The 14,391-nt window shown below is 35.7% G+C and overlaps 1 protein-coding gene across 3 annotated transcripts in view; it reads right to left on the bottom strand.

Moving 5' to 3' along the window:
* The window catches only part of LOC143238722 (uncharacterized), a 48,290-nt gene that overhangs the window by 18,336 nt on the left and 15,563 nt on the right, over positions 1–14,391 (bottom strand). For 2 of the 3 annotated variants that reach the window (XM_076479200.1, XM_076479202.1), the window contains exon 2: positions 1,946–2,135. In XM_076479200.1, coding sequence (XP_076335315.1) covers positions 1,946–2,135 — 190 coding nt within the window. The remainder of the gene's footprint in view (positions 1–1,945; positions 2,136–14,391) is intronic. The other variant, XM_076479201.1, reaches the window with a different exon arrangement.

The raw sequence follows: 14,391 nt of genomic DNA on the forward strand, positions 1-14,391 counted from the left end.
TCATTGATTGGACCTTCAAACTTTTCAAGAATTTAGACTGTTCGGTGTTAGAATCAAATAAATACTGATTAAACAAACAAACATACATGAAAGCTATTTGTGGATTGAGAAAAACAAAGGAAGGTAGGAATAGTTTCCAGTTTAAGTTTATGCTGTCCTAAATAGTAACAAGTAAATTTAGTACCTAATTTCTTTTTTGGTGATGAAGTTGAAAAGCAGCGATTATTAACCTTGAAGATCATAGAAAATCCTTAATTTTAAGGGTATACCTACTATTTAAACATAATAACCTGAACATTTTCTTTACATTAAATGGCTGTTTTATTTGAACATAATTTTTCCAAGACTTTCTTCGTCATTCTTCAGCAATAACCTGAACATCTTCTTTACCCCAAATGACTGTTTTATTTAAACTGCGTCGTGGAATTTTGTAATGTTTAACAGTAGGTAAACAAGGAGGATAGCTTGTTCTAAATTTCAAATATGTGATAGTAAGCGGAAAGAGTTTGACATGGAAGGAAATATGACGAACATGTGGAATTTATAAAGTCGTCTCTATTATTAATTTACCCTAATGCAATTGAAACACAGTTGTAGTAGGAACGTAATAATGGGGAATTAACATAGTGATATATATAGTAAAACATAGTACTCGACATATTACTCTTCTAAACTCATTAAATTATCATTTAAATCTTTCGGTTTTTGTTTTCCGTGAGGCCCGTTCATCTGGTTTTGATTAAGGACTACAGTAGGTTAGAGATTACGGTTCTGGCTCTTAGATTGGATGTAGTTTTCATCAGGTAGTTTAAAAATACGTTATTAACCATTCTTGTTGCTCTTTTGCTTATTTGCTATTCCGATGTTCTAATGTTTACAAAGTGACTAATAGTGATATCTTGATATTTGATATTTATTAAAACGCATGCATATATTTTAAAATACTTAATATTTGACATACATTTTGTGCTTGTTTTTATATTTAAAATGTGAATTGTGCTTGTAATATTTCAACATGTATCATATTTGATATAAACATCGTGTTTTATATATTTGAAATAAGTAATATTTGACATTGATACGACTTCAAACATGTGGTCAGCTTCCGGTCAGTTACCTCTTTCTTTGTGAACCTGACGATGACCGAAGAAGGTCGAAACGTTGTTCGCTCTTCTATGTAAAATATTTTCTCAACCCAAACGAGCCGTTTTTGCGTATAAATTTCTCAACAAGTGGGTTTCTCGACATCACTGATTATTTAAAGCATAATGCTTCCTAAACACTTCAGTGCACATGTCTGTCAGATAAACAGTTCATCCATTTCAGACCCGATATGTCCAGGTGGTTAAGGCACTCGATTCGTAATCTCAAGGTCGCGGGTTCGAATCCCCGTCACACCAAACATGCTCGCCCTTTAAGTCGTGGGGCGTTATAATGTGACGGTCAATATCACTATTCGTTGGTAAAAGAGTAGCTCAAGAGTTGGCGGTGGGTGGTGATGACTAGTTGCCTTCCCTCTTGTTTTACACTGTTAAATTAGGGAACGTCTAGCGCAGATAGCTCTTGGGTAGCTTTGCACAAAATTAAAAACAAACATCCATTTCATTTTTTTGTCTAATTCATCTCATCTCTTTCATAAAAACAAGGCTGACATCACCTCTTGTTGGCATTTTTTAGATTCTAGAATTTATGGTTGAATTTAGCAACAGTCGGCTACATAATACATTCTTTATCAACAGTAGACTTTTATTATTCTAAACATTACAAATAAAGGGTTTGTCTTTATAAATACATACAAAACAGTTGATAAGAAATGATGTTAATTTGAACTGTTTGGATGCATGGTAAACTGACTTTACTGGGAAGTTCTTGCACCGTATTAGAAAAACCTATTTAAAATATCGTTTCGTGAACAAAATTATGATTACTTATGGAACAAACCTACCTGTCCAAGTCTTGGTCTTGAAAAGAACCAGCCTTCACAACCTCCAGATCATCAGAACAGAAAGCACGAAGCAGATGTTCTTCTTTCTGTGAATCTGAAACTGTTGCTCGAACTCGATAACCTTCTTTAAGAAGTAATCTAATCACGTGACTTGCCGTGAATCCTGCCCCTTCTGTCACAAGAACCACTGCTACGAAAACAAAAGACAATATCACCAAATCTGTTTGAGCAGGCTCAATGCCATTGGACAAATGAGTAATCCAGCTTATATACGTAAAATAATTCCATTACTTTATGCTATGATTTTTCATAAGCAAGTCCTATAGCGTATTTTAAACTTCAAGTGTATTAAACTTTGCGGTTAATTCGACACTGGTATTTTCCATTGTTTATGGTAATGGTGGGTAAACGATGCTGAACCCTCCCACCTCAAAGGTGGCTGCGGAGAGTCGGTATGAGTGGTGCACAACTATGACTATCAGTGGATATTAATTATATCTCAAAATACAAAATTCAAAATTACGATAAAAGGGTTTTTATGAGCTACCGTACAAATATCACTATCATGTTTGTTTTGGAATTTCACACAAAGCTACTCGAGGGCTATCTGTGCTAGCCGTCCCTAATTTAGCAGTGGAAGACTAGAGGGAAGGCAGCTAGTCATCACCACCCACCGCCAACTCTTGGGCTACTCTTTTACCAACGAATAGTGGGATTGACCGTCACATTATACGCCCCCACGGCTGGGAGGGAGAGCATGTATAGCGCGACGCGGACGCGAACCCGCGAATTACGAGTCGCACGCCTTAACGCGCTTGGCCATGCCGGGCCTGTAACAACAATTAATATAGGAAAATTACCAAAAGGGTTTTATGAGCAATGCAACAACCGTACAAATATCGGTAATATACTGTGTTATAAGGTGCAATGCAATAACAACTAAATAGGTATTTAGGGGGGGGGGGCAATATCACATAAGTTTGTGATCCATTATTTAATGGATTAAAAACGTACAGCGTAGTACGAACTCTTCAAAACTATCGTTTTTCAATGACAACTGTTATTGTTATCCATCGTAGCTACTGAATGTTATACAACGTTTTATTATATAGCACTGCACGACACTATAGGTTTAAATAAATTTGTATCTGCTAATACAATATAGAATTTGGCCTAGTATGATCTTATGATTATGGCGCTCGACTCGTAATCTGTAGGTCGCAGAACTGAAACCCTTCAGTTTAACTAACATGTTCGCTCTTCACGTTTCGGGTACATTAGAATACGATGGTAAATCTCACTTTTTGTTGGTAAAGGGTATTAGGGTATTAAAACACTTGGCGATGACTGGCATTGATTAGCTGTCTACCGTCTACTCTAATCACTTTAAGATCAGGAACAGCTAACGCAGATAGTTCTTGAGTAACTTTCCGCAACTTTCAACAGACAACGAAATTAATTATATTTATTGTTAATATTTCATTTATTAAACCAATTTATTAGTGTTATCACTTCTGTATTTCAATATACCTTATATTTTTCTATAATATCAGAGTTTAATTTTATTTATTCTGGTTGCCTCTTTTTAAACTGGTGTGTGTGTCAAATGGTGTGTTTTTTGTGTTTGTTTTTGGCTCAAAGCCGCATCGGTCTATCAACTGTGTTCACAGGATTAACGTTCTACAGTTTATTCAATACACTGATTATATGTATATTAATGATTATATGTATATTAATACTTTAATTATATGTATATTTCCTAATTTGCGAATTCGAATCCCCGTCCCACCAAACATGGTCGCCCTTTTAGCCATGGGAGCGTTATAATTTTACAGTCAATCCCACTATTCGTTGGTATAGCCCAAGAGTTGGCGGTGGGTGGTGATGACTAGCTGCCTTTCCTCTAGCCTTACTCTGCAAAATTAGGGACGGCTAGCGCAGATAGCCCTCGTGTAACTTTGCGCGAAATTCATCACAAAAATGTGAACAGAAAAAAGTTTAACATGTGAAGAATGTGGAATGTGAGCAGAAAAGATTATAAAATATAATTTATACGATTAACAGAAAAATATAGCAAATTACCACTTACAGACATAATGGAAACGAAAGTATATAACTCTACAACACAGGGGTTAAAAAACAAATAAACATAGATACTTGTAAACACCTTGATTATATATTAATAAATGAAAACGTCTCAGCAACGTAAAGGCGAGCGTCAAAAATTGTTTCGGACGACTTGTAATACAGAGGGCAGAAAGATGAATGAATAAATAATATTACTAGGACCGTCCTTGACAGTGAATATCAAATCAGGGGTTCGCTTCCCCTCGGGGGACTCAGCAGATAGCGCCATATGATTTTGCTATAAGAAAACATGTACACAGTGAATATCTGGAACACTTGTTAACGAAGGAAACAATAAGAACAAGGCCAATAATAAAGCACAAACTAATAGACCAATTCAAACTTATTCTCTTTGTCAAAATTCTTTCTCAGAAAATATTCAAAGCATTCTCAAACAATGTACATGAGAATATTATTTAGAAGCCATAAAGTAACACAATTGTATGCGCCAATCTACTGAAAGATTAGTATAAATTAAAGCGGTATTCAGAAGCTATGAAGCAACAACGTTTCTGTTGTTACCAATCTGTTCAAAGACGAACATAGATCAAAACAATATATAGAAGTCATAAAAGAACAGAACTTCAGCTGTATATAGCAGTCTACTCAAAAATTAAATAAGGAGCAAAAATATAATTTATAATATCCCTTGCGAATGTAGACTTTAAAGAAGTCAAAGTTCAGGACCACGATAGCCATACGAGAAATCCTGCAGCATTGATCTCTGTAAGCCTTGGGCCCGGCATGGTCAGGTGGGTTAAGGCGTGCGACTTGTAGTCTGAAGATCGCGGGTTTGCATCCCCGTCGCACCAAACATGCTCGCCTTTTCAGCCATAGGGGCGCTATAATGTGGGCGCTATTCGTTGGTAAAAGAGTAGCCCAAGAGTTGGCGGTGGGTGGTGATGACTAGCTGCCTTCCCTTTAGTTTTACACTGCAAAATTAGGAACGGGTAGCGCAGATAGCCCTCGAGTAGCTTTGCACGAAATTAAAAAACAAAAAAACAAACAAACCTGTAAGACTCAGTAGAGTGGGAATGTGAACGAATGGCTAGCCTGCTCGTTAATTAGTAATTAGTGACTAATTAACAACACCAAATTTATAAGTTTAACAGAGGCAGCTAGTCATCACCACCCACTGCTAGCTCTTGGGCTACTCTTTTACCAACGAATAGTGGGATTGATTCTCACATTATAACGCCCCTACGGCTGAAAAGGCGAGCATGTTTAGTGTGATGGGATTTCGAGCCCGCGACACTCGAATTACGAATTACACATTACGAATCATGGCCCTAACCACCTGGCCATGCAGGGGCATCGTCGGTTGTACGACGACAGCGTTAACAAAGAGAACAAACTTATTTTTTACCTTCGTTTTCTTTTAGCTTCATATACTATCAGGGGGAATTTAATACTCTTAATGTGTATCCTTAAGATTTATTTTATTTAATACACATGTATTTTACAGTAATTATAAGCACATCTTGTACTGTACAATAATGTTTTTCCTGTTTCGGCTGTTTCAACAATGTACAGCATTATTTTCTAGTTCAATGTTTGTTTAAGCACACTTTATTCTCTGCAATAATATTTTTTTTTGGTTCAATGTTTGTTTAAGAACACTTCATTCTATACAGTAATTTTTTTTCTGCTTCAATGTTTGTTTAAGCACACTTCGTTCTGTACAATAACGTGTTTTTTTCTGGTTCAATGTTTGTTTAAGCACACTTCGTTCTGTACAATAACGTGTTTTTTTTCTGCTTCGATGTTTGTTTAAGCACACTTCGTTCTGTACAATAATGTGTTTTTTTCTGCTTCAATGTTTGTTTAAGCACACTTCGTTCTGTACAATGACGTGTTTTTTCTGGTTCAATGTTTGTTTAAGCACACTTCGTTCTGTACAATGACGTGTTTTTTTCTGGTTCAATGTTTGTTTAAGCACACTTCGTTCTGTACAATGACGTGTTTTTTTCTGGTTCAATGTTTGTTTAAGCACATTTCGTTCTGTACAATGACGTGTTTTTTTTCTGCTTCAATGTTTGTTTAAGCACACTTCGTTCTGTACAATAACGTGTTTTTTTTCTGGTTCAATGTTTGTTTAAGCACACTTCGTTCTGTGCAATAACGTGTTTTTTTTTTCTGGTTCAATGTTTGTTTAAGCATTCTTCATTCTGTACATTAATTTTTTTTCTGAGTCAGTTATTTGATTAAGCACATTTCTGTACTGTACAACAATTTTTTTCTAATTGAACGTTTGTTAAGCACATTTCTGTTCTGTAATAATTTTTTTTCTGGTTCAATGTTTGTTTAAGCATTCTTCATTCTGTACATTAATTTTTTTTCTGAGTCAGTTATTTGATTAAGCACATTTCCTACTGTAGAACAATATTTTTCTAATTGAACGATTGGTTAAGCACATTTTCTATTATGTAATAATATTTTCAGGTTCATTGTTTATTTAAGCACATCTTACATTATATAACAATGATGTTTCGTACGAACTGTAAAATTTACCAAATTATTGTTTCTAATAATGTTTGTAGTGTGTACAGTTATTAGTTTGAGATATTTTGTACTTTACGTCAACTTTTTCTGATTTAATGCTTGGCTAAGCATATATCTTGGTTTCATTTTTTGTTTAGTAGCACATTTGGTACTGTGAAATAACATACAAGTCTTCATGTATTTCAGTACTATTTACTTTAACTATATTACTTCCAGGACTCTAACTACCAACTGTTATAACTTTTACTAGGTTAATTTCATTTTACTTTCGTGTGGACTAATTCCCCAAACTGCCTGGACTCACATGCTACAAGTACTAAAATGGTAAGATATTAAGGCTAGTCAGGTTACTCAAGTGGTAAGATATTAAGGCTAGTCAGGTTACTCAAGTGGTAAGATATTAAGGCTAATCAGGTTACTCAAGTGGTAAGATATTAAGGTTAGTCAGGTTACTCAAAGCTCAACACTTAACTTACTACTTTTATGTAACTTTTAAAAAGTTTTGTGGAGATTTTTTTTCTAAAATGGAAACTTCAAATTAGTCTTCATAATGGTTTAACAAATCTATTCCATTACCTAAACGTTTACATGTTCTAGAACAAATCCGGTATTCGATCTTCCACGGCGGACACAAAGGAGATAGCTCGTTGTGCACCGAAACAAAATCGTATGGATAGATCCTTTATACCAAGTATATGTAATTAAGACTTATATATGACTAGTTCCAAGTTTCTACACGTGCACAAATATATGTATAGCAGGATGCACTCTACTGCATATTTTATTTCTCATGATACTGGCCAGTTCCCTTGAGTAAACACTTCATGTATGTAAAGTATACATAAGAGATCTTCACTCATTACAGGGCACGTGACAGGTTAGTGCCCAGGACATCTGTGGAATTAGTTGCAGTCACGTGACGTGTAGAGAAAAAAAGGATAAATATATGCATATCCGACAGAGACAGGCGTGAGGAAACCTCGTAGATTAACAATGAATGTCGCGCGAGTGGTATGTTTATCGGAGGTAAACAAGAGAGTCAGTAATTCTATTTCACTGTTTGAGAACTAAGGCTGTTAAGTGATGAATACATATATATTTGACAGTCAGTACACTTACAGCAAATATTTGCGTATTCTAAGAAACCACGTGAGCATATAAATAAAGCAAATGTAGGTTTCGTTTAAACGATTTTTTTATAATATTTTGTAATGGCACAAAATAACACAGTTTTAAGGTCACGACCTCTTTTATTTAGATACTATATTTACTGTTTGGTGTAGTTTCTTTTTGCACCGTATTTTATTCTATTACTTCGGTAGAAAGTTTAAGACGGCCAAGTTTTCCAGTAATACCCAGAGGCACTTTAGTCACCCTCGCCTTCCAGCTCTGTAAACTATAATTTCAAATATACTAGGTTACACTGGTTAAGAATGTTTTCACCATGTGTTATCTTATTATTCTAATTTTAAAGTTACTGTACGAATTTCACGAGAGGTAGTTGTTGCTGTTATCGTTTGTTCTAGAGCAAAGCCACAATGGGCTATCTGATGTATCCTCCGAGGGGAATCGAACCCCGAATTTTAGCGTTGTAAGTTACCACTGTCCCACGGGGTAACTATGAGGGATAGGATACAAACACACGAGTTAAAGTTTTCTCATCACAATGTATCGGATCCAGCATGGCCAGGTGGTTAAGGCACTCGACTCGCAATCTGAGGGTTGCGGGTTCGAATCTCCGTCACACCAAATAGTCTCGCCCTTTCAGCCGTGGGGGCCTTATAACTGACGGTCAATCTCACTATTCGTTGGTAAAAGAGTAGCCCAAGAGTTGGCGGTGGGTGGTGATGACTAGTTGCCTTCACTCTAGTCTTATACTGCTAAACTGGGGACAGCCAGCACAGATAGCCCTTGTGTAGCTTTGAGTGAAATTCAAAAACAAACAAACAGAATTTCCCTTCTTAACCTGCAGATACAAAGTGATACACAGAAAGTGACGTGTTTCGTTCAACTCTTCTACAGCAGATACAAGGCAGTATTGCGAAAGCAACATGTTTCGCGCAATTCTTTAGCTCCTTCAGGATATGGAAAGCAACACAGCCATTAAAAAAACTTGTTTTTAACTCCTTAGGCTTAGCATCTAGGGATGTTTTCTAGCTTTTGATGGAGTTATTTCTCCATTATACATGCCACCCTAAGACACGAGTTAAACAAGAGAGTAAACGGCCTATTGTTTCTCGGAGATTGCTAACTGTATAGCGCGAAGGACTTGGTATAGTAAGAAGCCGTGTCACTACTCGAATAACATCTATTTAAAACATCTTACGCAATGTTTTTATTTGAATATGAACCCTTAGCGTTTGTAAAAAAAATCATATATTTGTGTTTATTACAACTTAGCCAGGTATATTCTAAAGAATAAACATTTCCTCAGAAGAGTTTTGCAAGAGATTTTGAACTCTTAATCATTATACGAAATAAGATGGAAGATAATTCACAGCTTTACGTAGTGTTCGTGAACTGGACTAAGCCTTAAAATTTCTAGCACTCACTGAGACGTTGTGGCGATGGGATATGTTTAAGCCTAAATATTAATTACATATAATTTTATTGCTACATGGTAATTACTAATTAGTTTGTATTCTATGTTTGTGTTGTTAAACTGTTGTTGGTTTTTGGTTTTTTGAGGCAATAAAGTCTATTCCTTGAATGTTCAACAGACGCACGTGAGCATAATGGTGAACGTCGGTAGAAACATTCTGTAATAAAGGCTTAGCTATGTTCCTTACGTCCTTTGAAATAAACGTTTTTCATTATGAGTTTTTGATGCTACTGTTTCAAAAACAAATATACTACGCACTGTAAACTCCACAGAGTATTTTAAATGTCTCTAAGACAATAAAAAACAGAGGTAATAAAATATTATGTCTTAATAATTTATTTGCTTCGGATATTCGCGTAAATTTACACATTATCTGTCTACGTTAGCTGCCCTAACGTTGAACTAGAAGACTCTACAGTTAAGCTCGTTGGTCAACTCTTTGGATATTATATTTGTATAGTAGAATTCTCCGCCATTCCTATATAACCCACCCACGTCCCCAACTTTGGGAGCGTGATTTTGCGGCAACGGGACACGAATCATATATCATATTTCCAGGACAAATTTTGTTTAAACTTTACAACAATGGAATAAACGAAAACTAATTATATAGTGATGTTCCTCTGTAATGTTGAACGAAATAGAATGAGGATTGTCTTGTATAAGTTATGAATGAACGAGGACAAAAAGTAGGGGGGTGAGAAAAATTTGGCAGCACTACAATAATTAATTTTTTAACAGATTTGCTATTATACTTTTATTTAATACCTACGTTTTTTAGTACAGTTTTCTTTTTTGCATGTTACGTATTTCTTGACAATGTGTTGCGCATGTCCCGCCTGTTATTTAAATTTGTAGAAGATTCTTGAAAGTAAGAATCGACAATATTTGTTTTATGAAAATTCTATCCCGTTCGAGAAACTCGCGTTATTCGTATAAAAGCAGCTAGCTGGGAGACAGTAATATAGGAAGATTATTATTGGTCAGCTGCAGTCAATGCTATGAGCCTCGGAAGCTATAATTGTGATTGACGCCTATTGATTGGAGATCTACAGAATTTAACCAGAAACGTTTATAGACTTTGAGCATTAGAAACCGTTCAACTTCAGTGAATTACTTCGGATGTTATTATTTCTACGAGGAAATGAAATATCTTCGCTGGAAAGAGTCAGCTTATACCCGTCGTGAGGCTAGCGAAGAAAAGAAACCGCCAACTTAAGCGAGGTGTGACAATATCAACGCTGAATTAATTTGCTCGTCGTGAACCTAGATCGTCGATACAATATTCAGTTCTAAATCGGATAAAAACTCAGTATTGTTTGTAAGTTTGTAAACCTGTTGTATATAAAACATCATTGTAATAACTATTAGTAATAACCGTTATTATAAATTGTATGGTTTCTCTGTTTGTATATTAAAATATCTTTGTGTTTAAGAAAGGAAATTGCGTGTATCAGTCTTGTTGATAAGTGTCATGACTTTAATACATATTAACATTTAATTAACTTCTAAATTAAAATTTCCGATTAATTTGTATTGTAATATGTTAACATACGGAACGTAATAAATTGCAGACTCGTCCGAAATAAATTATAATGTAAGTTATAATGAGTAGAAGATTAACAGAAAAATGTTTAAAGATCCAAACTGAATACTACTTAATAAATGCAAATCTTTTGAGTTTCCAGCAATACTGGTTTTTATCTTATATTTTATTGAATGTAATATTTCAGATTGGTTGATTGTAATTAAGCACGAAGCTACATAACGGTGTTTAGATTTTTTTTTCGCCGTTAAATAAATAAATTAGACCTTGATAGTAGTTTACTTAGTACATTCGACCTTGATAGTAGTTTACACCCTTGTGTTAATTAATTGAAACAAATGGCCATTTTACAATATTTTCAGCATTGGCGGCCGGTGTAGGCTCGCTGGACGCGCTGATTTCCTTTAATAGTCATTTTTTTACACAGACGGCGTCATTGGCTGTGTTTTGCAGTACGGGCGATCTATTTTTGGGATATATGACGAAAATTTGAGGAATATTACGTCATTCAAAATTGCGTTAGAAGGGCAAGGAAACCAGTCAAAAAACAACTTCTTACCAACTCAGTGAAGAAAAAACGGTATCAGAGGGGTCTGAAATACAAGAACTGGACGAAAGAACAATGGAGAAAGGTGTTATTCAGTGACGAGACTCATTTCTTCGTACAAGGTCAAAGAAGTCTGCATGTTTGCAGATCTCCAGGTGAGAAACTTCGAGAATCTCACATCAGTAAGTTCGTAAAACATCCCTTGAAGAAGATGTTTTGGAGGTTTTTCAGCTACTATGACGTCGGAGGCTTACATATCGTAGAAGGTATGATGCGAGGACCACAGTACATCGAAATTTTGCAGAGAAGAGTCGTTCCAGAATTGAAAAAGAGATTTCCAGATGGATCTGGCATTTTTCAGCAAGATCTGGCTCCGTGCGACACATCGAAACTTGTGAAGAATTTTATGACTACAACGCGAATAAAGGTGCTGGACTGGCTTGGAAACTCTCCGGACTTAAATCCTATTGAAAATCTTTGGGCGTTTTGTAAAGAAAGACTTCGGGGAAAAGACTGTACTACGAAAGATAAGCTAATTGAGGCCATAACTGAGGTGTGGTACCGCGATCCAAAAATCAGTAAAGATTGCAGTCAACTCGTGGACTCGATGCCAAAGCGGATTAATGATCTTCTGAAAAATAAAGGTGGTCATATCATGTATTAATTTGTGAGTAATTTTTCGATTCTCAGAAATAAAACGCAAAAAAAATGAAAAAATCGTAATTTTCCTTCTTGTTTCAATTAATTTGCACAATGGTGTACTTGACACATTCGACCTATCGGTGTTTAAAAGAGTTAAAATTAAATAACAGAGTATGAAGGCCCGGCATAGCCAGGTGGGTTAAGGCGTTCGATTCGTAATCTGAGAGTCGCGCATTCGAATCCCGGTGGTATCAAACATGATTGCCTTTTCACTCGTGGGGACGTTATAATGTGACGGTCAATCCCACTATTCGTTGGTAAAAGAGTAGCCCAAGAGTTGGCGGTAGGTGGTGATGACTAGCTGCCTTCCCTCTAGTCTCACACTGCTAAATTAGGGACAGCTAGCGCAGATAGTTCTCGAGTAGCTTTGTGTGAAATTAAAAAACAAACAAACAAAACAAACAGGGTGTGAAAGAAACGAACAAAAATAATCTGTAGAATAGCTAATACTTCTAGTGTTGAAGTGACAAAAATATATTACAGGAAGTCAGCACCCTAGTTTAGTATAAGGTGCATTAATTTTTTTAAAAAAGTAACCGTCATAATTAGACACTTTCCAAGAGGCGTTTGACTTCACTCTAAGGTTAATAAAGATGATTGTGTTAGGGTTAAACAAATATTTATCCGCAGCAATACATAAGGTAATTATTTTAAAAACGTGGCATATTAATAAGAGTGACGGACTGTGTATCTGAGGGTTCATGGTTCGCACCCTGTTGCAGCCAAATCTCGTCCCTCAACTTGGAGGTTGTGAATGAGTTACAAGAGTGACGGCATTATCCCCATTAAACTGATTAACGTAATCCTAGAATGAACTTTTAAACACTGTTGACTAGCTATTAGCCGCCTTTTCTTTGATCCATCAGTTCTAAATTAGTAACAGTCAGCACAGATAGCTCTTTTGTTGCTTTGTAAGAATATTCGAAACAAACGAGATAGCAAATACAAATTATATCGTGTATGACGCAGAGTCTGAAAAACAAGCGTTTATTCAAAACAGGATACGAAACATTCCAATGAACTAAAACTATCAAAACGTAGAAAAAACACGTTGCAATTAAAGTGGAAGTAATAACTAATTATCTCTTAATCTACGAGATAAAACCACATATGTATGAAACAAAAGATTTATGGATGATTTAACGTACTAAAGTCTTAGTTTCAGCGATGGCTAAAACATCAACAACTTAGATTGCTCAGAAACATGAAAAACGTAAAAAAAAATCGTTTATCAAGATCTCAGATTAACTTTTCTTTAAAAATTACCATCAAAGAAAATAATTCAATCACTCGAGCTCCTGCAACGATGCTTCACGTTTAGAAAAATAATTTGCTTTTATATAATAACGCCACATCAGTCTGTCTGTCTGCTGTGTCCACCAAGGGGAATCGAAACCCTGGTTTTAACACTGTATATCTGTAGGTTTTGATACTTTAGAAAAAGAACAAAATATAGTAGACACTTGAATAAACTATACCAAATGTAGATGATAACCTGGAACTGATAAACTTAGTACTGGATGTTTTGTGTTAAGCTCTTTACTGTATAATACTGTGTTACACGAAGCCGAAGTGAATTTTGTTTTACAACGCTAGAAATCGGGTTTTGATACGCGTGGTGGGCAGAGCACGGATAGCCTTGTGTAGCTTTGTGCTTTACCACAAACTGTTTGCTTGATGTATGCGTCAGCTGTCCCTTAGTTCGAAGTGATAAACTACAGCAAAGGAAGTTAGTGAATACCACCCACCGCCAACTTTTGGATTAATATTTTCAGACTGAATAGTGGGTTTTAACAGTCACTCTTATGAGGAACTCGCAACCCCAAACCTGCGAAGCGCGATTTGTCTCTTACTGATAACCAATGGGCTGCTCAGAACATGAGTTTCATGGTTCAGTACACTGATCAATGGGCTATAATCTGTCTGTTCAGCAACGAAAACAAAGCTGTTGATGGAAAAGGAAGAACTTGTTTGTAGAAGGAAAAAAAGACGTTAAATTATGCCAGAGGGAAAACAAATTAGTTCTTGTCAGCAAAGAAGTTTCTTATCGTGAATATCCTATGACGGAGAGTCCATCATCATAAACACTAAGTGTTTCAAAAACTATGCGGACCTTTGGGAATAGATTAGACAGTAAATCAAACTGTACGATTTAATGTTTCTCTTCTCTCCAGACGTGATAGTAAATGTCATTCTTATTGTTGTTCTTATCTAGGAAATGATAAGAACTGTCCAGAAATAAATGATACATTCAACAGAGACCGTAACTGTACAAGAAGAATACTACACAGGATTGTCTTACACCACGACAAGCTTTATTGTTCAGAAGGAAGAAAAAGTTAAGGCAGAAAGCTGAGAGAGGGAAATTATAATGAAAAGAAGAAAACTGCTCGAAGCTAATTTGTAATAAACAAAAAATA

This window comes from Tachypleus tridentatus, chromosome 13, assembly GCF_004210375.1.
Source record: "Tachypleus tridentatus isolate NWPU-2018 chromosome 13, ASM421037v1, whole genome shotgun sequence".
NCBI classification, from domain to species: Eukaryota; Metazoa; Arthropoda; class Merostomata; order Xiphosura; family Limulidae; genus Tachypleus; species Tachypleus tridentatus.